At 29.1% G+C, this 26373-nt stretch overlaps 4 protein-coding genes and 1 non-coding gene across 5 annotated transcripts; 2 read left to right on the forward strand and 3 right to left on the reverse strand.

Annotated features, from left to right (window-relative positions):
* Positions 1-474: 474 nt before the first annotated feature.
* On the forward strand, positions 475-546 carry Trnae-uuc (transfer RNA glutamic acid (anticodon UUC)). Its single transcript has one exon. It is a non-coding gene; the product is annotated as a tRNA-Glu (tRNA).
* Positions 547-4135: 3589 nt separating this feature from the next.
* Positions 4136-13518, reverse strand: LOC132952789 (uncharacterized). Its single transcript, XM_061025217.1, has 7 exons — positions 13379-13518; positions 11985-12210; positions 11581-11909; positions 11280-11490; positions 8550-8832; positions 7290-7600; positions 4136-7218 (listed from the first exon to the last, which is right to left on the reverse strand). Exons 2-7 carry the CDS (start codon positions 12200-12202, stop codon positions 4824-4826), a joined length of 3747 nt encoding a protein of 1248 aa, XP_060881200.1. The 5' UTR covers positions 12203-12210; positions 13379-13518; the 3' UTR covers positions 4136-4823.
* A 3567-nt stretch (positions 13519-17085) lies between these two features.
* On the forward strand, positions 17086-19118 carry LOC132952039 (inactive selenide, water dikinase-like protein). Its single transcript, XM_061024164.1, has 2 exons — positions 17086-17351; positions 17585-19118. Exon 2 carries the CDS (start codon positions 17589-17591, stop codon positions 18819-18821), a length of 1233 nt encoding a protein of 410 aa, XP_060880147.1. The 5' UTR covers positions 17086-17351; positions 17585-17588; the 3' UTR covers positions 18822-19118.
* A 206-nt stretch (positions 19119-19324) lies between these two features.
* Positions 19325-21630, reverse strand: LOC132952040 (large ribosomal subunit protein uL11m). Its single transcript, XM_061024165.1, has 2 exons — positions 20698-21630; positions 19325-20614 (listed from the first exon to the last, which is right to left on the reverse strand). Exon 1 carries the CDS (start codon positions 21313-21315, stop codon positions 20725-20727), a length of 591 nt encoding a protein of 196 aa, XP_060880148.1. The 5' UTR covers positions 21316-21630; the 3' UTR covers positions 19325-20614; positions 20698-20724.
* Positions 21631-24660: 3030 nt separating this feature from the next.
* Positions 24661-26122, reverse strand: LOC132951999 (acyl carrier protein, mitochondrial-like). Its single transcript, XM_061024101.1, has 4 exons — positions 25842-26122; positions 25297-25401; positions 24905-24992; positions 24661-24836 (listed from the first exon to the last, which is right to left on the reverse strand). The coding sequence occupies exons 1-4, from the start codon at positions 25995-25997 to the stop codon at positions 24745-24747; spliced, it is 441 nt and encodes a 146-aa protein (XP_060880084.1). The 5' UTR covers positions 25998-26122; the 3' UTR covers positions 24661-24744.
* Positions 26123-26373: the final 251 nt, after the last annotated feature.

A 26373-nucleotide genomic window follows, 5' to 3' on the forward strand; every position in this document is an offset into this window, starting at 1 on the left:
CAGCGTACTTATTTTTATATGTAGGTACTTTACAGAGTGTTTAAAATATACAAATTTTGATATTTGTATGTAATCGGAGAAGCGTGACGCGAGCAAATCGATTGGCTTCAAAATATGACTTAATTTGTATTTATAATAATTGGACTTACGAAAATTTGCACTTGATGAAATTTAAGGAAATTATTCACGCCACTGAACTATATATGGGTACCTAACTATTTTATTATTATTGTATTATTTATTTAGAAACTTAGTCAAAAAGCTTTGAAATATTTCAAAGACTATAATGTTTTAGATTTTTAATCTTCTTTTCTTGGCACTTTGCTCCCAACTACTCCGTAACATTTTTTTGTATTCGACTATTCAAGACCGGAAACATGAGAATATAATTTTTTTTAATGTCCGTCCAATTTTAAAATGACAAAATGATATTAAATGCTTAAATATCTGCAATTTTCCCATGTTTCGTATCCATCCGGTATGGTCTAGTGGCTAGGATACCTGGCTTTCACCCAGGAGGCTCGGGTTCGATTCCCGGTACCGGAATAAATTTTTGTCAATTTTTTTATTATTTCTTTACTACATCAGTTATATTTTATAATATTCACTTAATAATACGACTTGAATACAAAATATTTCGAAATTTTGCAAAGCCTCCCTCTGTACCTATTATTTATTTTTAAATTATAAATAAAACTAGAATAACCTTGAAATATTATTAGATAGCTCTACCTATTTGTTTTTCATTACTTATAAACTATTATTTAATATTAGTCACTTTCAGCACAGAACTCCTGTATAATTAATTTAAAATTTATGCTCAAAACATGACAATGCAGACATAATATTAAGAGGATGTCAGTGTCAGTGTTCGTTTTCTCTCTCTGGCCCACGCGCAACATATAGAAAAAACAAAAACAAGTTTTTGAGTAATCTTATAGTAAAAATGTAAAATCACCCATTACAAAAACGATAGAGAATAATATTTTTGAGGGTATGACGTATCAATTTGTCTAAATATTGTCTCAAAACCATTTAAACATTATTGAAATGTACAATATTATTTTTTTTTTTTCGAAATTCGAATACAAAGTTTAATAACAATAAAATATAAAACCTATGTTTCATATACTCTCAAAAATATTATCCGCTATAATTTTTGTAATAGTTAATTTTACTCCAAGATTACATAAAAAAAAAAAAAGATTCTGCGTAAATGAGTTTTGTCTATGCTGTGCATGGGCCAGGGAGGGAAAATAAACAGTCCGCTGACATCCTCCTCTTGCCGGCTCTCCACCACGTGTGGCTCAGCCCGTAACTCAAATTACCTTGGTAATTGGTGTCATAGAAGTGCCCTGGCCAGGGGCAATCTGAAGCTTGTTTAAGGGGTTAGCGAGTAGGAATATTTTTTAGTGATATATAAAGTAGGTACAATGAGAATGTTGTATTTCTATATTAATTAACAATTAACTTATATGAGTTTATACGAGAATCCAAGTTCAGATACTCTGAACAAACATTGATTAACAATTTATATTATTGTAATTAATATTGTGAACATCATAATATCAGGTCTGTATAAAATGTAGGTACTTTAAGAATTTGATTAAGATTTTAACTCATTGGGGTTACCAAACTGTTTTATAATTACAACGAAAACATCAAAATAAATTTAATTCAAAACTGCAGGTGTCGTGTAAATATTTCCGTTTTACCGCCGTCTTTTGTAACCTTATTGTTCATTGGTTTTTACTGACGCCAACGATTTCCAGATTCCTAACGTGGACCTTCAAAAATATTAATTGGTGACCTAACCTATGTATTATATTATTATACCATGCTACTATAGCTACTTAAAACTTACAACTCCTGGTCCCGATTGCACATTTTTTTTATTTCATAGGTACTATATAAGTTCAAAAAAAAAAAAAATAGATATATTTTACAACATTACAATATTAGCATACCTTTATTGATTTATTTTTCTTAATTAATAATGGCATAATCAGCTACCGGCAGTGTACTTTGATTTGTTGAACTTTTCCAGTATCCTTTTTTGATATATTTTATATTTTATAATTATTATTATAATACATACTGCATGTCATATTATTTGTATATTTAAAATTTTTAATAGATCTATTTATTTTAGGTTTTTTAAAATGTTGAACATTTATTAAAAAATACCTAATAACCGATACACATTTGATCCCCGGCGATTATTAGATAATAATTAAACATAAATGGACGTATTTAATTTTCTTTTTTTTTATATTTATCGTCACACTCTGTAATAGTAGATACGTTTTAACTTTTAAGAATATACATAATTAATAATTTGAATGTTTACATAGTTTTCTAAACATTAAAATTGTATTTGACTATGAATACCTATGATCCTACCTAGTTTATTATTTCTATGATTAATAAATAGTTAGGTTAATTATTTAATTCTTGCTAATACCAAATAACATATATCGTGGTCCAATATATTTTTACTATATTTCTGAAACCTTAATTTTCTGAAAAATACAATTATCTACATTAAATCATTTCAAAATCACCTTTTAAATATCGATGTGGCAACGACCAACAAATGATTAAATTTACACTAATCTGTATACATATACCATTATATATTTTACTACTCAGTACTCTTACTACATAATATATTGAGGATTGAAATATCGTAAACAATTTGTCAATACGTCAAACGTTACATAATATAATACATTTGGCAAGAATTTAAACTTGTAAATATATATATATGCATTTAATATACAATTTACGTGGTTGGTATTAGAGTTCATGTTATGGTGACCTGGTGAAGCGCGGTGATTGGACGCAGTCACTAATATAGTAATGTGTGCAGCGGCCGAGCAGGCTCCCAGATGGGTGACCACCTGTGTTCTTTGTGACCTATACCTATTACTAAACTGCACTAATACTAATACATTTTAGTTATTTATCGGCCTTGTCAAGTCTTCTTACTATTTGAAATAGGTAAAATTATGATTCATGAGTATATTATGTATCATAAACAATATAAATTCGTATCAGAACAAATTGATTTTAATTCTATTTTTTTGTTTTCCAATATTGAACTTGTTCAGCAATCAACATCTTACTAGTACCTATATTAATTTTTAAATATTTAAAACTTAAATAAAATATTACTAGGCCATATAAATTAAAATTTTTGTCATTCACGCTGCTATATGCCTATATAGTAGGTAACGAGTGTAGGGGCACAGGGGCACTCGTCATTAAATAAGTATAAAGTGCATGCAATATGTATCACAGCTGTAATGGGAATTCGATAAATTTGAAATCATGTCAAATTAATCTTCTTTCACTTTATTGTAGGTACCTAGGTAGTTTCAAAAAACTAGCCTGACTGTAGGTCTATCAGTCTACAGGTACTTTGTACTTCTAAGTTCTAAGTGATGTTTTACTATGCCGTTTTTTTGTAATTTCGTTTTTGTTTTTCTCGAATATTTTGAATTTTTATTCTATAACCACCACCCCTCACCGTTAAATATTAATATAAAGTACCTATTGAATTAAATATTAAGTATTATTTCACATAAAATATATAATATTTATTATATAATTTGCTACCATAAACCACCATCGAAGTTGAAAGCCACATCTTTATCGCACTGCAAAACGTGTAACTACGCACACTAGAAAAAAACATATCGTCGTAAAACCAATTCATTGATCGCTCCACTTAAAATCTAAAACTTGGGTTTTTACTTACTAGTTCACCAAGGTGGACTGACCAAGGTGGATATATATTATCTATATATCCACCTTGATCTTGACGCAACCTGTTGGCTGTATAGTGTACCTAAATCACCCCGGACTAAGATAATATATCTTAATCCGTGGTGTATATTATCTTTATTCGTGGGTCAGAGATAGTTATCAAATGTTGTTAAAAATCTCTGTCACACAATTATTGTTCCGTGTCCTGTTTCTTCCTTTATTTTGTTAACTATATAGCTATATTCACTAAAATTTACTTAAACATTATTATTATATGAATTTAATTTATTATTTCTTATTTTAAACATAATAATATAATACGTAAACTAAGATACTATTATATTATTATTGATTAATACTGAACTATCACCTCCACACAGCCAGCGACTTGGTAGTGACCACCTTCTGTTATTTTAAGTACATCATTATCTATTTTTAAACTATTAATTTAAAAAAAAATATTTTAATATATTTTAATATGTATATATAATATGCAAGCATAAATTATAATATTGTTCTATGATAGTATGAATTGTAACAGGCGTTAAGAAATATAATATGTAAATTACAACTTTTTTAAACAACGTATTAAGTATAATTTACATTAAATTCTTAATTTACAATTATTTAATATAATGCTGTTTGATTATACATTAGTACATTACTCATTAGTTATTTACTTACCTACATCGGGCTACATTGCTCAAATTTAATCATAACGTTAAAACTAATATTACAATACTTACACTCTATAGTATTATAGTAGGTACCCAAGTGATAAATTATAATATAAATAATTTACAATTTGTTATTATATAAATAGAGTTATTACGATAACAAAAAAATAAATACGACAACATCGTCGTCTTATGTATGCGTCCTACTCAATAGTTGAATAAAATAATTAAAACGTATAAAAATAATTATTAATTAATACATATTTTTACAAATTATAAAGTTAAATTAAATTAAATGTGTATGTTAAGTAGCAGGTACATTTAAAGTTCCTAACATAAGGTATGCTTAAATTATAATTTTGTTAAGCCGTGTGTTTAAAATTGGAATGTTTTCTTTAAATATTTCCAAAATGTCTGCATATGGCTAAACAGTTTATTGACCATATTAATAGTCGTTTTACTATAATCGTCTTCGTCTATATCCTCAAAAACAGATTTGCGTTTAAATTTAATGTTTAAATTGTCAAACCCACTGTCTTCTGATAAAATATTCATTTCGTTTTTATTTTTCCGGTCCATCAAGTTGTTGCTGTGTTCTGTGACTTCGTTGTTTTTTGGATCTACATCACGATTGATTTTGTCTACGTATGTATTCACTTCGTTTAGCTTAACCGTAAAGTCAGCCACAGATCGAGGATACCTAATAATCTCACGTTTCACGACTGGCTCGCCGTTTATATCAAGCTCATTAGGTCTGTCGGAATTCAAAATGTCATTTATATCCATCATGTCATCTTCAACTATGCCGTTTTTCAGGGACCGTTTGACCTTGTGAATTTTCTGGTGAAGTCTTTGCTCTATTTCCATTCTACGAACTTTTAATTTTTCTTCTAACGCTTTTAGTTTAATTGCTGCTGATAAACCGGTTTTGCTTTCAAGTTTACTTTCTTCATTCTTATCTATTGGGCTGACAATTTGTTCGGACTGTAATGTTTTTTTCCCATCCCTTAGGTTCTCAACCAATCTTTCAGTGATTTTTTCGTTAGTAACAATTTGATCGAGATCGACATTGGGTGGAGTCCTTACTCTTCCTAAAGGATGAAGAACTGGTTTGATTTTAATTTTTGGTATTGGTAGTATTGTTGTTTCACGACTCTCTCTTACTAGTGTTTTGCCATTTTTTATTTCTGCTACATCAATAACTTTAGGTTTGGTTAAATTCAAAGTTTTTGGTATATATGTAAAACTCCTCAACTTCGTAGTCTTTTTTGTGGGCATTTCTGTAATGCTAGGTTCAAAATTAGTTATTTCTGTTATCGGAGGATGGCTTATTGGAGTAGTCTTGGCATTTTCCACGTCTAAAAGGTTGATGTATTTTTTCGATTTCAAATTTATTCGAGGTCTTGCTATTTTAATGCCATTTGTAGTTGTACTATTTGTTTGGCGATTATATCTTATATTATCGCCCAAGCTAGTTAAGTGTTCGTTACTAGGCAGTTCTGTATTGGTGGTAATTGATTTTGGACTTGCCATCATTGAATTTTCAGTAATTGATTTTGTACTTGTTATAATTTGTTTTTCAGTTATTGAGTGTTGTACAGTAGGATCTTTTACTTCATTTTTAAATTTATCTTGATGTCTTCTTCCTTTGATTTTTTGAGAAGTTTTCTCGTTTGCTTTGGCTAAAGCTTGTTCCGCCCTAGTTTTAATTTTTTGAACATGACTTTCGTGTTTTGCATGATGTTTATTTACTGCTGCAGTTGTCATCGGAGGAGTTGAGGTGATCATAGTTGTTTGTAGTGTTTGTGAAGTAAGTTCCGATTGTTGCACCTCAGGAACTTCTGTACTAATTATTGTATATTCTTTTTTAATACGATCATGCGTTTTAAAACGATCCCCATCTGGTTTAAAAGGTATTTCAGAAGAGGATTGGTCAGTTTTTGAAAATGGATCCAATGGCAGTCTTTCTTTGTTTGTAAATTCTTTAATAATTGCATCTAATTCTTTTGAACTATAATCTGTTTCATCTATTGATCTTTTTATTAATTTTAACTTTTGGGAAGGTTTTAGAGAAGATATAGCAGAATCTAAATTAGAATATAAATCTGATCGAAGGTTTTTCTCTGGATGTCTTCTCCCAGCTACCGCTTGGGCGAGAATGTGATATTTTTCTCTTCTGCTTTTAGGAGGTGGTAGACTTGCTAACTCTGTTTGTGTTTCTATTGTGGGAGTTTCGGTTGAAGGAAATGTCGGAGGCTCGTCAGAATATTCTCGATTATTTAATGTTTTGGGGAATTTCGAAAGCCAATTATTATTAGAAAATGTGACATATTTTACTAGTGGTTCAATTTGTTGCAAGCTTTCAATATTAGGTGAGCCCTCATTGTTTTGTCGAGACATTTGGATATTATTAACTTCTCTTTCCACTACAGATTCATCATTGGTTTTAATATATTTAGGTCGGAATGCCACATACGTTTGTTTTTCATTTGATACCAATTCGTCTTCTTGATCTAATATTGGTGCACTGTAATCGGTTTCGTCAAACACCTCTTGATCTAAAATCCTGACACCATTTTTATAAGACTCTTTTGATTCTTCGATCTGAACCGCCATACATGCCTTTAATTTACTATCCGGTAATATTAAAAAAAATACGCATTGACTGGGAATAGTAATCAATTGGTTGGATATTCGAACTTTCGGTGATATGATTGGAAGATCGCCATCAGGTGATAAAATCAATTTTTGTCCATTGAGCATAGTAGAGCTAAATAAAAATATAAATGCTATTATAGTTGGGTACACGGTACATATTCAATAATTTCATATTCCACTTACGAAGATTTCAAAGCTCTTTTGGTTTGTCTGTTGTTGGCAGTCAAGAAATATTGGTGTAATGGTAAACTTTGCATTTGTCCTGTTTTTAATGATATTTTTATAGCTTCTGTTCCCATGTTTACACCAAAAACTACAACTGCACCCCTATTATATCGGTATTCGGGAGCTAATATTCCTTCGTTGGGATCGTACGGAGACATTTTTGTACAATGTGCAACTGTTTCTAAACGCGTTTTGTTTCCAGATGAAATCTTAATGTCTAAAACTTCTGATCCAACCAAAGCTTTGTGAAGAACTGATACCCAATAGTCCTGTACAAATAATTATTTGATTATTATCGATAAAATTATAATGTTTTTAAATAAATAAATAAAAAAAATAATTATTTGATTTTAATTATTAAATGAAATTGAATACGTGAATTTTATTTTTTAAATAGGTACTTCTAAAACATATACTCATAGGAAAAGTATTATAGGTAACTAACTATGAAAAAAATTAAATAAATTTGATGATACTTTTATAACGAAAAACAATTTAGTATGTAACATAATCTTATAATATACCTATTAAAAAGAACCAAACATATTGGGTTTTAAACTATTGTTGAATAAAAATCACTTTTCCCAACTAAAATTCACTATAAATAGTTAACTCTACCAATTGAAATTTTAACATTTATAACACATTGATTCAGTCTAATTAGTAATTACAACATTTTCTCAGATATATATATGTCGATATATAAATCAAAGACGGTCTAACTTTTTGGTAAACAAGGTTACCAAACAATTATTTTAATAATAATAGATAGGTACTACTGTACTAGGTACCTATTCAAATATTAACACATTTTTGCATTTTCGTATTTTGTTTTTGATTTTTCCGAATATTTTAAAAATGTACTGAATCAAAGTCGATTATCAGAGTATTTTTCTAGAAAAAGTGTTTCCAGGCACAAAAAATACTATCATTATAACATCAATACATTCATCGCTATGCTCAGAATCCAAAATATGTATTTTGTATACTTAAGTTAAAAATTATTTTAAATCATATGAGCTTTATTTATTTTTGAATTTTTAATGTACACAAATTATTCAAAACAGTAAAGCACAACAACTAGACAATATTGAATTGTTTTATGAAGACTTTAGATTGTTTTTAAAATGTATGGATATATTTATATAATCTCAACCAAATTTAATAACACAATTTTAAATTAAAACTTTAAAGTTTTTAATTCAATTTTATAATTACCGGAGTTGGTTCACTTAGCGATGACAATGATGGTTTTCTCATAATTGTATTTATTCCAACTCGAGCACCTGCACATAGTCTTTGTGCCCATACTAATCCATCCATGAAATCCCCTCTTCTATCTTTATTTCCGGATTCTACAATCCACAATGGTTTCTTTGGGGCTATTTTTCCTAGATATTTGTTTGTCAAATCTTTTTGCCACACACGAGCTTCCATTTGATTTTGTATGTAACTGAATATTTCGGTTGGATTCTCAACATTTTTCTCACTTGAAAAGGGTCTAAAAAAAGATTTATTATTATACTTTATTTGTTTTTTGGTAAAAATATAATAAGATTAACTATAACAAAATTAGTTTTAAATTTTAATGACGAAGTAAACCTAAAATAGTTATAGTAATAAAAAAAAATATTACAATTGTCCTTTTATGCACTATAAACTGTTACAGTGATGGTAAAGAAATATGTATACAGTTTATTCCCATTAAATAATTGTATGAAAAAAATATATTTTATTGAGTCATTACTATTTACTCAAAATAAAACTTTTACTTTATATATGTATTAGGCAATTCATAAGCGTAAAATGTGCAGGCTCTAAGGGGGCTATAGGCCCAATAGAATTTTTTTGGTCCTCCGTCCATTAAATTATGGGCGTAGCGTGATGAATTTATATAGAGGGGATATATCCTATTATATTTCTGGTAAACAACATAATATATTCTAAAAATGTACGGGATGGGGCTACACAAAATTCCAGAAAGGCTATAGTCCCCCTTGGACTCCCCGATTCTACGCCTATACGTGTATGCCAATTACTAAACGATCTATTCTCGAGTAAAAAAAAGTAAACTAATTATGTTACTTTAATCAGCTATCAACAAAATCTACATTTTTTTCGGCGGTATACACAGACTTTGTTATAATATAATTATACATATAAAAACAATATAGGGGTGAGTTGTGGTACGAAGTTGACGAACCTAACGATTGATTGATATTTAAATTATTAAATAATAGACCGAAAATATTGAAATTGTTTAAAGCATTGTTTAAAGCATTGATAAATCAATGAAATAAAGAATAAATTTTGAGTATATTTATTATTTAATCTATGATAATATTAAATGTATTATAATAAATTACTCAAAGTAAATTAATAAATATTATTTTTAATTTTTCGAGAAATTAATTAATTAATTTTATTTCATTAAAATGTTTTATATAAATATTGTATATTTGTATGCACAGTAAAATTTGAAATTCACAACATAATAAAAATTATTGTTTAATTAAATAACAATGATTAAACAAATTCAAATAAGTCAATAACATTTAACCTTTATTCAGTCATAATTCAAAATTAACATCATAATAACATCTTGCCCCACAAATGTGAAATGTTTATATAAACGTTTAAATTATTCATCAGCATATTATACAGTTTATGGTATTTATCATAAATATATAAGATTTCAATTCTAAGTAAATTTTAGGGTGGGAGGGGGTGCTCTATAACAATGCTCCAATTTATAAAATTTGATTCATGTAATAGATATTTAGTCATTTTTAAGGGCATTATTAACATCAAAAATAAAAAGGCTTTTGGTTATCTTTTAAATAATTTGGTTATGGTTTTTAGTGTATTTAAATCCAGGCCCTACTTCTCAGTCAATATCAGGGCTCTCAAGTTCTAGCAACTGCATATTTTTTTTTGTTAAATCTTAGAGCATCTCAATTCTCAAGTGAGATATAAGTTTATTTCACACTTCATACACGATTTATTATTTTTATTTTTGCATATTTATGATTTTTATAGCTATTTTTAAGTATTTTCTTATATTATATTTTAATTTTTAACCAAACACATTTTGTGGAATTTTTTTTATTCGCCCATCAAGAACGTTTAAAATTAGAATTAGACTTAATATTTAAAGAACAAAGCCAGTTGTATATTTATATGCCTTTTTTATCGTGATAGATACACCTTACTACTTATATCAATAAATAGAAGGTAATAAAAATTTTAAAAATGTAAATACAATTATAATGTTTTTTTTAAATATAATATAGCTATTTATATTTAAGTCTTAAATTGTAACTTTTTAGTGCAATAACTTTTCCAAACCCTGATGGCTGTTTGTATATAATAATTATATTACTAAGTAATAACTTATTATTATTTTGTACAATCTAATTACTATTTAATAATATATAGTATATAATTATTAATTTTAATTGTTATTCAATATATTGATTAAGAAGACTCCATCGCACACCTGCATGACAATATTATTGTGTTGTCTCCATCTTACAAGTACGCAACATAGCAAATTTACGCTTAGCATATCAAGTTTAACTCCGGCAGTTTAAAAATTAGAGTGAATAGACGTTTTATGAAACTTGATGGTAAGGACATTATCTGTGTTCATGTGTTGTTTTTTTACGATAGTTAAATTGCTTAGCAAGTTATGCGTATATAATATAGCGAAAATTAAAAGTGCTCATAACTTATTTAAAAATTGAATAACCGTAAAAATCTTTATTCATACCATAAAGTTTCATAATAGGTCCATTTACTATAATTTTTGAACTAACGGAACTAAACGTGATTTTCTGACCGTAAATGTAAAGATAATATTAGAGATAATATAATCAAATAAGATAATATATATTATAACTTATGAGTTAAATTTAATTAATTTTTTAAAAAAAATGTATTACTTACACTTGGTATGATAATGCAGAAAGCGAAGGACCAGATTCTATAATAAAACTCTTCAAATACCGAGCTTCTTCTGGAGTTTCACACGATCTAACGTCAGGGCCCAGAATTGGCGAATTCAAGTACCTAGGGAACGCTTCAAGTACTTTACGTAATCTGTTTGCATCCCTACCAAGTGACGCGCCATCAATACGCGACCCAATCGCTTGAATATCTGAATAATATATAATTAGGCATATTTAATAATAAGTAGGTACATTTAACATCGAATATTATCGTCTCATTAATAAAAAGATCCACTAACCGTTGCCAATTTGGAACGCCATATCGTAGCCATGTTTGTCCGAATATGATATAAGATCTAAGGTGTTACTAAGATCCCACGACCCGTGTTTTCTGTTCATAACATTTAAGCCGACAATTAAATCCAATCCAGTTTTGGCTATAAATTCGTTTAACTGTGACCAGTGCCAGCCAGTGATTGTTATATTGTTTCTCCCTTGTCTTACGGGATGGGTTGGTGACAAATTCGAAATGTCTTCACCTCCTTGAAACTTGAAGTTATTGCATTCTGGACCAGATATCCTTATGTACGCCGGACTTAAGCCTTTAGCCATGTTAATGGTGGCTGGTCTATGATACATAAATTAATTGCATATATTTTATAAGAAATTATTTAAGTATACAGAAATAATTATGACTACAAACCCAAGGTTTTTTTGCAATGCCGAAAATATAGTTGACGGTTCGAGTGCAATACTTAAGAAATGATCGCTGACGGTATGCATACATTTTTTGGTATTGATATTTATAGATATAATGTTGGACGAATAACCTCCAGGTTGCACTAAAATACTAGGATTTTGTGCGTTTGTTAAACAAGTACCAAACAAGAGCAACGCTCCTAACGAAACAATGTTAAACATTGTATAATCTGCAACAACAAAATATTCCTTTAATACAATTTGTATGAATTGCATTATTCGTACCTATACATCAAAATTATAATAATATTATAAAATACCTATGTAACAAATTACAACATAAATGATGTAGTCACATCTTAAATAAGAAATTTGGATAGATTATAGTTTGTATGTCAATTGTATCTGCCAATCGACACTATACCCATAGGTACAGAAATATAAAATGTAGGTATACACTATATATATTATATAATATATCAGTGGTTCTCGACCTTTTTTACGTACCACCTACACCGTTTAACAATTTCCATGTACCACTATACCACTTGGCCGAATGATGTTTTTTTTTTTACTTAACAAACATGAACACCTAATACGATATTTTATACATGTAACAAAATTAATTTTACTAAGGGTCCCGGTGCCAGTTTTTCAAATTTTTCACAATTCTATAAAATTTGAAAATTAAATTTTATATTTTAGTTGCCACCTCAATTATAAGACTTTTCCACTAATCTACTACCCGATACCTATTTAAGGGGGGTTTATAGGGTGTATTATATCGAAAAAAATGACTTTACGGGAATAACTCTCAAGTTTTGTAGAATCATCGGATTTTGATGACTATTTTTTTATCTGAAAAAAAGAAGATTTCCTACAGCCCGCATCGATTTCTGATTTTATATTTTATTTAAAATTATTGTATTAAAAAATTTGTGAAAAAATGCTTTTTATCTCGTATTTTTTTAGACATATTATAAAGTTTTAGAATAACATATTGAAAAACAGAGATCGATGCGAGCTATAGAGTATTTCCTTCTAGCAATTAAAAACAAAAATAATGAAATTTGGGCGCCTTAAGAACTACAAAATTATGATAATATGAGCAATTAATTCATAAATTAAAATAAAATAAAATATGTACAATTTTTATTTATATTATTATTAATATCAAAAAAACAAAATAATATTTATTGGGAATGATGATCCATTCCATTTTTTTTTTATATATATAAAAGGAGATTTTCTTAGCTTACCACCTACGAGCTTTCGGCGTACCACAGATTGAGAAACGCTGATATGTATGATATATCCGCATATTATAATATATTAGTTAAAGTATTTATATAATTATATGCATAAAATATTAAAAAAATATAAATGCGAATCACTTACCAAGAAGGTAAAACGATGTCTTTGACGAATTTGTGTTGTTTAAATATGTGTAGAAATGAATTTAAAATATCAAACACTGTACTGGCGACCAATTATAATTTGTCTACGACATTATGTTCTGAAAACTCGGCATGGTTTGTGAGGCATATTGCACACAGGCTTGTATATATAACGCGATGGTCTTTTCTATAATGGAAACATAAACAATTGAGTTTATTGTTATTATAAATGGAGATATATACATTCGTATACATAGTCGTGACATTTTTAAAATAACATATTAAGTCTGACGGAATCTTCAACACGCAATCCTCCTTGTTTTCAACAATGCTTGTTAATTTGTGTGTTTCAAAATAAAAACAATTTTTATTTTGTGTTTTTCGTATTATTTTATAATTTTGTTATTACACAGGTGCTGTTCACCCGTGAAATAAATTCACATAGGAATGCGGAACAATATTATATTTATGTTTGAAAAGATCGTTGCACGTTGAACACGTAATTTTCGTTAATAATTCAATGAAAAAACAAATGTTATTACTCATTTACTTATATATTATTAACTTTTTTATATTAAAATAATATTATAGTATATTATAAAATAATGTTATAGTTACCTACACCTATAATACTCGGTGGCGGGTAACATAAACAATTGATTCATTTAGTAGTTCACCAAAATTGAATGGACCAATCAATAATCATGGCCCATGGGCCACTAAATCATGTTTAATTTACCATATTATTATACATTTATACATTTATACTTCATTATTGATTCATTATATGTTTGGTTATTGTTTGTGCAATAACCTACTAATTAATTAATGAATATAATGTTTTATGATGTCGATAATAAATTCAAAATCATGAAGTAATCGACGTTATTTATTGTTAACAATGAGAATAAAACTTTAGAAAAACTATGTTCAATGCAAAACTTTTTTAAACAAAATTAATTTTAGTTTTTTTATTATAAATAATCTTCAATTTGTATTCAGTCCAACTATATTTCCAGCAGTTAAATAATTCAATAATTGTTATGTGTAATTGAACAATTATTTATTTTTAAATTGTATAGGTACAATTACATTTGGAAAATGCATTGCTATTTTCACTGTAAAATATGGACAACTCGTTTTGTTAAAAAATGTTATATTAAACTATTTGTATTTTGTTTACTCATTGTGGCCCACGCATAATATAGACAAAACCCATTCGTGCAATCGTACACAATTATTTGTTTTATGTTTTTGAGTAATCTTAGAGTAAAATCATGCATTAAAAAAATAATAGAGAATAATATTTTTGTTGTTTTGACGTCTACATTTGTCTAAATATTGTCTCAAAGACTCAAAACAATTAATATCCATTAAAATATAAAATAATTTATTTTTATTTTTAAATACCTAGTCAAATAATAATTTAATATAAAACCGATAATATTATGTCAAACCCTCAAAAAATATTATTCTCTATAAATTTAGTTATAGGTGATTCATGATTTTATATTCTAAAATTTTAAATTACTCAAAAATCATAAAAAAAATTTTTACTTGAATGCGTTTCGTCCTGTGGCGCGTGAGTAGAGAGAAAACAAATATTACGCTGACGTCATCCTTTTAAAAAAAATATAGCGATAAAATTCATAAATATTGTTCTGTAAAATTTTTTCTCACACAAAAAAATAACGAAATAGTAAAACCTAGAGTAAAATGTAGTTTATAAATGTTACAACAACACTATACATATTTTTTTTTAAAAAACTTGTTTATTTATATTTATTTACAGAACACTCCATTTACATTAGGTACATATACATATTACAAACACTGAAACACGCAGTCAATGTAGTCAAATTACATATTAAGAAAAAAAACAATTTCAGTTAGTTTTATAACCATATTAACCATTTAGTGTTTTGAAGTCTTTAGATTAGGTATAGCTTATTATTTTTCAAGAAATGTTATATGAGATTTATTTTGCAATAATTTGAATCTGAAGCGTAAAATGTTTTCAAAGGGAATATGAAAACAATTTTAAAATGTATGGATACTTTCAGTAGTAAAAACTAAAAACATAATATGTCATTACATTTCAGTATTTATCTTTACGAACCACATTAATACATTATTTATTATTATATAAATTGATTGCTGAACCCAGGTACTATTTTAATCATGTGATTTATCTGGTAAAAAAAAAAAAAAAAATAAAAAAAAAAAAAACGTCAATCAAAATTGAAGGTAATCACAAAATTCGAATTTTTACTATAATACGTTATTCTTATGGCATATAATATTATTTTATGTTTATGTTATTAATATCACAGATTAAATGAAAATAAATTTCATTTAATCTGTGTTAATATTGACTCATATTTCGCTTATTATTTACCTACGTGATTTTCAAATAGTGAGTTTTTAACACTTGACCTACATGGCTACATAGTAAGTAAAACGTACCAAGATGAATAATATAATTGTATTCGTGAAGTGAAAGTATTTAATAATCTTCATAAATCCATGACTTAATTATTAATATTCCTATAAAAAAAAACATATTTAGACTCTATGGCTAAAAATTATCGTGTAAATTACGATCGCATATTCGCATGTATTGTATTGATAAATGTGTAAATTGCCAAATAAACATGTAATATACGCTCGGTGGCCTAAATGTGGATATTAATGGATATAATTAATAAGTAATAATTATGTGACGTTACGTACAACTGTTCATATATTGAGATAAATTATAAACAATGGACAATTTATAAAAAAGTTATGGCAGTAGGTACTTGGTATGGACAGAACTTGTACCTATAGGTCTAGGTGTAGTGTGTACTTAATATTAATATTGTTAAACGAATGGAAGATTTAACTTTTTGGTATTATACGCATGCCCAAGGCGGCGAAAACCTACGTAAAAACGGTATGCAAGATTAGATAAGTAATGCGATAGACTGATAGAGAATACTTTGCATTAAATTAAATACATTAATAGAATATAAGTCATAATGTAAGCTATAATAATATAACCATAATAACCCATACAGTTTAGCAAAAAATAATTTTTAAAAAAAAACTATATATAGTATACCTAGTATTAATATACGTGTTATTTTACACCTTCGGTAGTAAAATATAATATGATATTTTGTTCCACTATCCATAGTTTGTTTTCCTCCAATTACGCCATTACATATCTCTGGATAAAAATAACGTTTATTCGAATTTCGTAAGATCGTACATATTATTAATTTTGTACATTTGTAGCCCCATAATCACACATGATTGAGTTTATCAAAATATGATTGCAATTTATTTTGGTTTATTGTGCGCTTACTGCTTGCCTACTGTTTAATAAGACATTTTAACAATTAAATAACTATAATATACCTATCGTCTATAATATTAAAATATACGTCTACGTCTACGCGAAGTGGTCTAGAAAATATCAAATCGCATGCCACTCGGCATTCATTTTATCGTAAACGGAACGTGCTTTTCTTAATCGTCGTCCGTCCTGCAGAGGTCAATGCCGCGGCCGTCAGACGTCATCGTTCGAACACAAAACGAACGACGTAATTTTGAACAAGCGCGTGTTTGGCGCGCTCGTGCCGCGTGTAGACAGTACGGCCGCCGGAACTACCGTGTGGCCGGTCCGTCGTCGCCGCATGACGGTCACACTGTCGACAATCAACGGGATGATGGCAAACGCGACCGCGTTCAGGAGCTACGTTGTCGTTTGTTTTGTTTGGGGTTGTGTTTGTGAAATTCATTGATTGCTGCTTTACAAAATTAATCTTTTACCACCAAGTTTTGTTGGTACTTTATACTTGTTTCCCGGTAAATTTGTAAATTTCAATTTACGATCCCGCTGGTCACTGGTGGCGACGGAAGACTTGCTGGTCGGGACGGTTAATACGCCGGTTCGCGCACTTGGGCGTCACAAGTCACAACACCTAAACGTAAGTGCGCCGTAACAACATAATTGCTGCATAAAATACCGTCGGCGGTGGACATAGCGTACACGCGCGAAACAATGTGGGCCGGGACGATGCACTGACGCTTTGCCGTTTCTCGATAGGCTCTTACAGTAGTGGTCGAGGCCTCAGCCGTCGTGCTGCTGTCTGCCGAACTGATATCGTTGTGCCTACCTTTGTTTACCTACCTCTAACCGTTGTTTGCTTGTGTGTAATAGGACGATGGGCGATTATATACACACAAACATTGCCCAGGACAATGTGGCGATGGTGCGGCTCGAGCTGGCACAGAACGATCAGATACCGCTGCGCCGACCATTCGACCCGCTCATCCACGACTTGGACCCACACTTTAAGTTGACCAGGTTCGCTGACCTCAAAGGACGGGGGTGCAAAGTTCCCCAAGAAGTACTCAACAAGCTTCTGGAGGGGTTCCAGCAGGATGAAAACGGTCATGGCGAACAATCGCACTTCATGCACATGACCATGACCAAAATTGGTATTGGGATGGACGCAGCCGTTGTACCCATTAGGCACGGTGGCCTGTCGCTAGTGCAGACGACCGATTACTTTTATCCACTTGTTGATGATCCATTTGTCATGGGCAAAATTGCCTGTTCCAACGTACTGAGCGACCTGTATGCCATGGGCGTGACCGAATGTGACAATATGCTCATGTTACTATCTGTATCGACCAAAATGACTGAAAAAGAACGAGATGTTGTGATACCGTTAATAATGAAAGGTTTTAAAGAAACAGCTTTTGAAGCTGGTACTACAGTGACGGGTGGACAGACTGTTGTAAATCCATGGTGTACCATTGGAGGTGTTGCAACTACTGTATGTCAACCAAACGAATTTATCATACCAGACAACGCTGTAGTTGGTGATGTTCTTGTATTGACCAAACCTCTTGGAACACAGGTAGCTGTAAATGCACATCAATGGGTTGATCAACAAGATAAATGGAATCGAATAAAACTAATTGTTTCAGAAGAAGATGTGAGGAAAGCTTATCAACGTTCTATGGACTCAATGGCTCGTTTAAATAAAACTGCAGCCAAATTGATGCACAAATACAATGCTCATGGTGCAACAGACGTCACTGGATTTGGGCTATTAGGTCATGCCCAAACATTAGCAAAACATCAAAAGAATGAAGTATCGTTTGTCATTCACAATCTTCCAGTAATTGCCAAAATGGCATCAGTAGCAAAAGCTTGTGGCAATATGTTCCAATTGTTACAAGGTCATTCAGCAGAGACATCAGGTGGACTTTTAATTTGCTTGCCAAGAGAACAAGCTGCAGCATATTGCAAAGATATTGAAAAAGTAGAAGGGTATCAGGCATGGATCATAGGTATCGTGGAGAAAGGCAATCGCACTGCTCGAATAATAGATAAACCTAGAGTAATAGAAGTTCCAGCTAAAGAAAAAGATGGAGAACTGTGGTAGAACTGTAATTAATTTAGTGCCATGAACCAGGAAGTTGTAAGGAATATACATTTTTATTTTATTTAATATCTAGCTTCCCATTATTTCAATATTTAATTTATACAAAATCTTCCTTATTTGTTTCTGTAGCTTTTATTCAATTTTATTGTGTATTTTTTCACCACAGCTAGACTTATTAAAAAAATACATATATATATTTCTTACAAATACTTCAAATTACAATTGACCATTCATTAAAATCTATATTTTTGTTTTTTGTAGTTTTAATCAAATAAAAATATCTGTGTGTACTGGTTACGTAAATCGGTTTATACTTTATAGTCTTTACAAACCTAAAGAAAATGAAACAATAGATGGAAATTATTAATCATGGATTACAGTTTGTAAATTGGCTACTAGTTTTTATGTTTTTGAATTTAGTTAAATTAAATTAGGATCCAATACAATATGTATCTATATTCTATATAAATCCAATTAATGGTTTACAACTATCACAGAATAGAATAATATAATTAATATGATAGATTGATATCAATATACTTTATATTTTATATCAAACCTCAATGTTAATATTAATTAATATTATCCGATTAACATAAATCATTTTTGAGCAATAAGCGCCAATATTAATATAAATATTGTATTAAGCATATTATGTATTTATGTATAATATAAATATATACAAAATAGTATCTATAAAAATTCAAAAATTATTTTATTTTGTACACAAAATAATATGTGCACAAAGTTTATTATATTGTTTCTATTTTATTAATTCTTTACAATAAAGTTTATAATAAATTGCTTGGAATTAATTAATTTAAACTTAAAATAATTAATATCTATTATCAAATGTACTTTTATTAATATTGTTAAATTACATTAAAAAAATACTATAATAATTTTGAGTATGCCTTACACTAATTTGTATTTTGTTATTTCTGTTTTACACAGTTTATAGCAAACATTAATATTCCTAAAATCGAAGCTGTAGCCGATATATTTTTTTATTAATATGGTCTTTTTTATGTATTCTAAGTTATAAATATATATTTTCATTAGATCTGGAAAGATCTTTTCTAACTTGAAATGAAAATTTCATGAATAAAACAATCTAATTTTTGTTTAAAAATAAATAGTATATTATTTATTATAATACATAAAAATTGTATGAGTATTTAAATATTAATTATAAATACTCCTATACATGATATTTATTGTGTAATTGGCTATAGTAGTTTGTAATTTTTTTTTTTTTTTATTAAGAGTAAGGCTTCAACAGCTGAGGTCATTAGCCTGTTTGTAATTTTTATTTTTAAAATAACAAGTTTAGGTAACCGTCTAAGATAATTTTGGGTCTAATAATTTATTTCAGTAAAATGCTCTAATTGTGTTTAATACATTTAACAACATTTAAAAAAAAAATTATAATTCATTACCCATTACAGCAACAAATTACAATATTAAAATATATACCATGAAATACAACTTAGGTACCTGCAGTTGTAAAGCTGGCGATGTTAAGTTCAGTTTATTCTGCTATAGTCATACAATGAAATTTTTCACAAGTTAACCAGATCAGAAATCGTCATTATTGTATGGTCACATTTGTGTCTAATTTAACTTACACTTTTTTATAGTTGACAAAAACTGTAACATTAACTTTCTTTGTTGGTTATTATGCAGTTCACCACTTTTATCCTTATGTTAATGACATTTTGGGATACATGTCTACACTATAGTTATGTCAATTAAAAAACATTTGAAAACAAAATTTATAGATATGGTCTTGTCTGTAATAGAAAAAAAAATGTTTAAGTAAATGTAAGTACGCAGTGAGTTTACATAGGTACAACTATCTTTTATTGGTACATACTTCTAACAATGATGATTAACTAATTATTTATGCCGTTCTTAACATTTTTGCTTCTTTCAGTTCTTGCAATTCTCGTTTTCGTTCTTCCAACACAATCTTTCTTTCTTCTAAGAATTGTTGATACTCCTCAGCGTTCAAATCCTTGACTACTTTGATGCCCAATGACCTGGCAGTAGAAATTAACATGTTGCATATTTCTTCTAGATTTCTAAACTCTAGGTTCTCGTCAGTCTGCTTTATCAATGCAATTTCGTACACATGTTTGAGCGTAAGCATTCCGGCCGTCTCCTTCAGGGGGTTCATGGCTCCTTTCTGTATGCCCGCAGCTTGTTTCAGGTAGTACATGGAAGGAGGTTTTGTAATAGATATCTGATAGCTGCGGTCGGGATTGACGTGCACCCGTGTCGGCAAGGGTATGCCTTCTTTTATGTCTTTGGTCTTCTCGTTGAAGTCCTTGCAGAACGCTGTAATGTTGATGCCCCTGCAGCCCAACATGGGCCCGAGAGGAGGGCCCGGTGTAGCCATGCCGGCCGGTATGTTTGTCCGCAACTTACCGTGTTGTATTTTCTCCACGCCTTGCTTCATTTGCCTCAACTTACTGGCGTTGTACTTAGACATGACTTAAAACGGTACTCCTCCACGTGCTGGTACTCCACACTACTCGCTGCTCCGTAGCTATTTTCACGCCCAGAACAGTTTAGACTTTAAATTAATAATTAGTATGATTGATATCGAAAATATATTATGAATAATAAATATGAAATTTTGAAACCGCAAATCAAGGACCAAGCTGCTGGTGTATTGAACACCTTGCCGCTAATATAAAAAGTGACAAGCGTTATCTATAGCCGTGCTCTTCACCCATAGAGTAATATCACAGATTATATGATCATCTGTGGTAATATCGCCACTATACATAGAAATATAAATAATTTATATATTATCTATGAATTAATATCACGGGACACGGGCTAAGATTTAGGTATCTTCAAAGAACAGTAACAATACAATTTGGTATCAAAGTGGCCTCAAAAATATGTACAAGAGGCAAATTCTGTGGGTCGCAATGATATTATGATAATCGAGAGTTTGCAACGCCATCTGTATAAAATATGGACTGAGATACAAGATGTGACCACTGACCACAGAATATATGAAATTTCAAATTATTATTATTTCATATATTCTGTGATGTGACGCTAATAAAACCACTGATAGCGCTGAAATCATTAAATTTTTTTTTTGTGTCTATCATTAAATGGGTTTGGGGCAGTAAAACTGCTTCGATTTTCTTCAACAGTATCTTGTTCGATGGGAAAGTGTATACCCTAGTTGGTACTTTTGGGAGGTTTTTGACAAAATCGAATTTCAGTTTTTGGTGTAACCCTAAAACAAATGAACGTATAGTCATGAAATTTTCAATGGTTGTTTATATTTGCATTTTCTAGACATGATAAAATTTTAAAAATATTTTGATTTGTTTTGAACTGTTTAGGAATATTTTCAGTTTCCAATTTTATTAGTCTTTTTTTCTATGGATGTCAATAAAACTTTATTTGTTGGGTAAAAAAGCTTGAAAATTTAATACAAGACTCCTACTATATTACAATGATATTTGAAAATTATTAAGAATCTTTAGTCACAGTTTTTTTTTATAAGCATTTAAAGTTCAAATATTGACAATATTGCACGAATATTAGCAAATTATTTTGAGCTGAGAATTCATTAAATTTTTTTTTTAATCTTAGGTTTTAAAATGTAATACAAGATTCCTCACAAGATTATCTACTTTTATCAAAAAAAAAATGTCTATAAGAAAGTCAAATTAAATTTTTACGAGCGTTTGAAGTTCATATTTTCACAATATTGGATATTCACTCGATTTCTCATGTAGCGGTTTTATTTTATTGTTATTCAAAAACGAATAACTGTAGATACATGAAAATTTTACTGAATGTTTATATTTTCATTTTCTATATACCATAAAATTTTGAAAATATTTTGACTCTTTTTGAGCTGTTTACGGACATTATATAGGCACATTTTTTTTTTGTAAGCATTGAAAGTACAAATTTCTACAAAATGTAATAATTATTTTGTAGTTAAAAATTTTAAATGTTCAAATTTTATAGGTAAAGATTGAAAATTTAAAATAAGGTTCCATGTAAATAGGTTATATAAATTATAAATTACTTTATTCACAATAATATCATCAAATATACTTAGTAATATCAATATAACATAGGCTGACTGACCTGTCTTTACTCAGATTAGTTTTTTCTTATACAATAATATTATAATTATACCATTGAATTTAAATGTAACACCATCCATTGCAATGACCCACTTGTAACCTACTGTACAGCAGAGGAGTACCAACTTGCCTACCTTTTTATTATTGATAGTATAAGTTCAAATTTGGATAAAATTTAATATTTTTAACAGATAATTACAATTTTAGTTACTTAGTTGTACTATAAAAATATTATTTGTGGGTACTTGAAACTTATAAAGTATATAAAAATGCAGGTATAAGATTATCCTAATCATACAATGATTAAGAAGTGTTTCATAAAAATGAAACAAATTGTTTTTAGCTCTAAGATATTTTATAGTAATGTATATTGCATGTAGAATGCAATGGATTCTAATTTTGTATTGCCTCCATTAAGTTTCAGATTTCAGTGATTACATTTGAACAGATACACATGAAATTTATTATTTATGTAACATTGAACCACAGAATATAACAATACTAATAATATAAGTATAACTAATATTTATAGTGTTTACATATTTGAATATAGTCATAGATTTTTAATTGATAATATTAAACTATACATTTTACTTTATAGCCTTTAGGGATAATGGAAACATAATATTTATAAATGTTTATGTTTAATGTCAGAACATATTATACTATAGTATAATGGCTATAGACTTTAGTAATGCCTATGGCTATGACTAATATTAAGTATATATTGTAATGTTAAAAAAAATTAGGAATTGTGCATTTTAATATATTCTGAGTGTGACGTGTGACGTGTGATAGATAGTGTTTACTGATTTGGGTTATTAGTTTAATAAACAATTTATTGTTAGTTGATAACACAGCTATAGATAATAATAATTATTATATTATTACAAATTTTTTCAATGTTAAAAATAATTTTAACAGTATTTTTAAAAAAAATATTTTGGTATGAATGCATTGAATTGTATTTTTGAGCATTTAAATCTGTTCCCTAATAATAATATATATTATCTTATTTTATCTATAGCCTGATAAATATTTTTTTGCAGATTCCAAGTAGTTTTAAAATAAAACAATAACTTACAATGAGTGTTAATGGCTGTTTCATGACAATAGTCATTATTGCAACTTTTTTGTTATCTAAACATATTGAGACACTTGTTAGATTATCAATTTTTGTATGTATTATAAAACATAAAACATAAATCATAATTTGTGAATATATAATATAAGATAAGTACCAAATTTAATTTATAATTATTTTTCAAGAAATAATTTTTGGAATTATTGCATTCATCTGTCATTATTTATCATTATTAATGATAGGGATGTCTATGCATTATTGTATCCAATTAATAATTATTATAACTGTACCATTTACCTCCTTCTTTTCAGCCGTAATATTGGCTTATGTAAGTAAAATAACTAAAAATAGAATACAACAGTTTTTCAAAAACTTTCACTAAATTAGCTAAATGAGAAATTTTTGATCTCAGGCATAAAAATTTATTCTTGGAGTTATACACAAAATGTATGTTTATTGGGTGTTTTAATACTACAAAGAATTTTTATAAAAAATAAACTAGGTTTGTTTATAACTAAATAATATTAATAATAATAATAATAATAGAAAAAAAATTACCTATTTAAGACAAATAAAGTTTTTAAAAACTTACTATACTTATTTTTTAAAAAATAACAAACCAGTGTTGCTGTTCCAATGAGTTGTTATAATAATTGGAAAAACTACATTTAGTACATTTAGATATTATACATATATAGGACTGAATGATTTAATCATAAATATCTTCACGGTCACACACATATTGCACAATATCTTTAGGTTTATGCAACTTTTCGGCATCTTCATCCGGTATTTCAAAACCTGTAATTTAATAAGAAAAAAATTAGTATTTGTATTTTGTGTAAAATGAAAATAATTTATATAGGTACCAAATTCATCTTCTATGGCCATGATAACTTCAACGTGATCTAATGAATCTAATCCAAGATCATTGATAAAATGTGATTCAAGACTAAGCTGAAATTATTGAAAATCAATCAATTTAATAAAAAATTATATCATACTTAAAATAATAATATATTTTTTTTTTAAATTAAGTAAGTAAAATATGAAAACAACAATTTAAGGTTATTTTTTATGTTTGTATTATCATTGTTGTACTGTTCACATTTTAATTGCATAATAGGCATTCAAAAGCAAAGGGGCTAAATATATCTTAAAGTAATTCATTCTCATTCTGATATTTAAGAATGAATGTTCAAATGGAGGTAGCTTTTCAACTCAATTAAATGCCTAGTTGTTGTCATTAAACTGTGCATACCTTATCTGGATTGACCTTGTCGTACAATTGTAATACTAATAGGATACGTTTTTTAATTTGTTCAATAGTCATCGGTGGCTTGACACTGTAATGCCGCATAACCGTCTGAAAATATAATTAAATACAATTTACATACCTTGTCAGCAGTGACTTTTATCATACACGTTGCACACAATGGCGTGCACAGGAAATTTCAATGGGGGGATGTCATAAGTAATAATACATTTAAATGTGTTGGGGGGGAGGGGGGGGTAGTACTAAAGGCACAGATAAAGGGATTTATGGGTCAATGGGGGGGAGGGGTATAACCCACAACCTCCCATCCCTCTTGGCACGCTGCTGGTTGCACACTTTCAGCACTCTAGTTTCTACTTCAACCGGAGACAATCGACTGGCTCCCGTCGTGTCTGAATACCATCGACCACTATATCAGCTCCAGCATATGAATCATAAATTAACTAGTGAGTGAGTACCTCACTCGTATAACAAACATGTACATCTCGTCACCGCGCAGAACTTCAAATATAAAATTAATTCGTCCTTACCACCGGTATCCTGCATGTCTGAAGATTTAGGTTATTGACGTTTTTCGATTGACTTAAATACCGTTTACCTGCGCACATCGGGTAACATCTCAACACCCGTAGACTGGTGTTGGTGAAAAACGTACCACACAAGACTTTCCCAAGGGATGCCATCATATACTATAAAAGGCAGTTGCTATTTACACGTCTGATGTAAAACTTCGAACAACCTATACCTATAATATTATTTTAGATTTTCACAATTTCACGTCCTGCCTGCCGGCTGCCATTATCTTTTCTATACATCCTTCCCCCTGATTGGTCGTAATCACGATTAGAGATAAGAATTTATCTGTAATGTTTATATTTTATTTATTTATGTGATTAGGGTATTTTTTTACTTTACCTGACAGAGGACACCCTTTGTTTATACATTTTTTTTTTTTAGGTTTACGTAGTTAACTTTACTAAAAACTACATACCTATATTGTGTGATGCGCGAATGCGTATAAATCTCAAACTTCATTAGGTCATAACTTCGAAACTAGGTCCG

Source organism: Metopolophium dirhodum, chromosome 9 (assembly GCF_019925205.1).
Source record: "Metopolophium dirhodum isolate CAU chromosome 9, ASM1992520v1, whole genome shotgun sequence".
In the NCBI taxonomy this organism is placed as follows: Eukaryota; Metazoa; Arthropoda; class Insecta; order Hemiptera; family Aphididae; genus Metopolophium; species Metopolophium dirhodum.

Excerpts from the sequence above, each read along its gene's own strand:
- LOC132952789 (XM_061025217.1), bottom strand. The coding sequence starts at position 12,202 with ATGTTTAACATTGTTTCGTTAGGAGCGTTGCTCTTGTTTGGTACTTGT. Across the intron at positions 11,910-11,984 it reads GCATTGCAAAAAAACCTTGG|ACCAGCCACCATTAACATGG; the intron begins GTTTGTAGTCAT and ends TATGTATCATAG. Across the intron at positions 7,219-7,289 it reads AAAAGAGCTTTGAAATCTTC|CTCTACTATGCTCAATGGAC; the intron begins GTAAGTGGAATA and ends ATTTTTATTTAG.
- LOC132952039 (XM_061024164.1), top strand. The coding sequence starts at position 17,589 with ATGGGCGATTATATACACACAAACATTGCCCAGGACAATGTGGCGATG.
- LOC132952040 (XM_061024165.1), bottom strand. The coding sequence starts at position 21,315 with ATGTCTAAGTACAACGCCAGTAAGTTGAGGCAAATGAAGCAAGGCGTG.
- LOC132951999 (XM_061024101.1), bottom strand. The coding sequence starts at position 25,997 with ATGATGGCATCCCTTGGGAAAGTCTTGTGTGGTACGTTTTTCACCAAC. Across the intron at positions 25,402-25,841 it reads AGACATGCAGGATACCGGTG|ACGGTTATGCGGCATTACAG; the intron begins GTAAGGACGAAT and ends TTATATTTTCAG. Across the intron at positions 24,993-25,296 it reads ACAAGGTCAATCCAGATAAG|CTTAGTCTTGAATCACATTT; the intron begins GTATGCACAGTT and ends CAATAATTTCAG.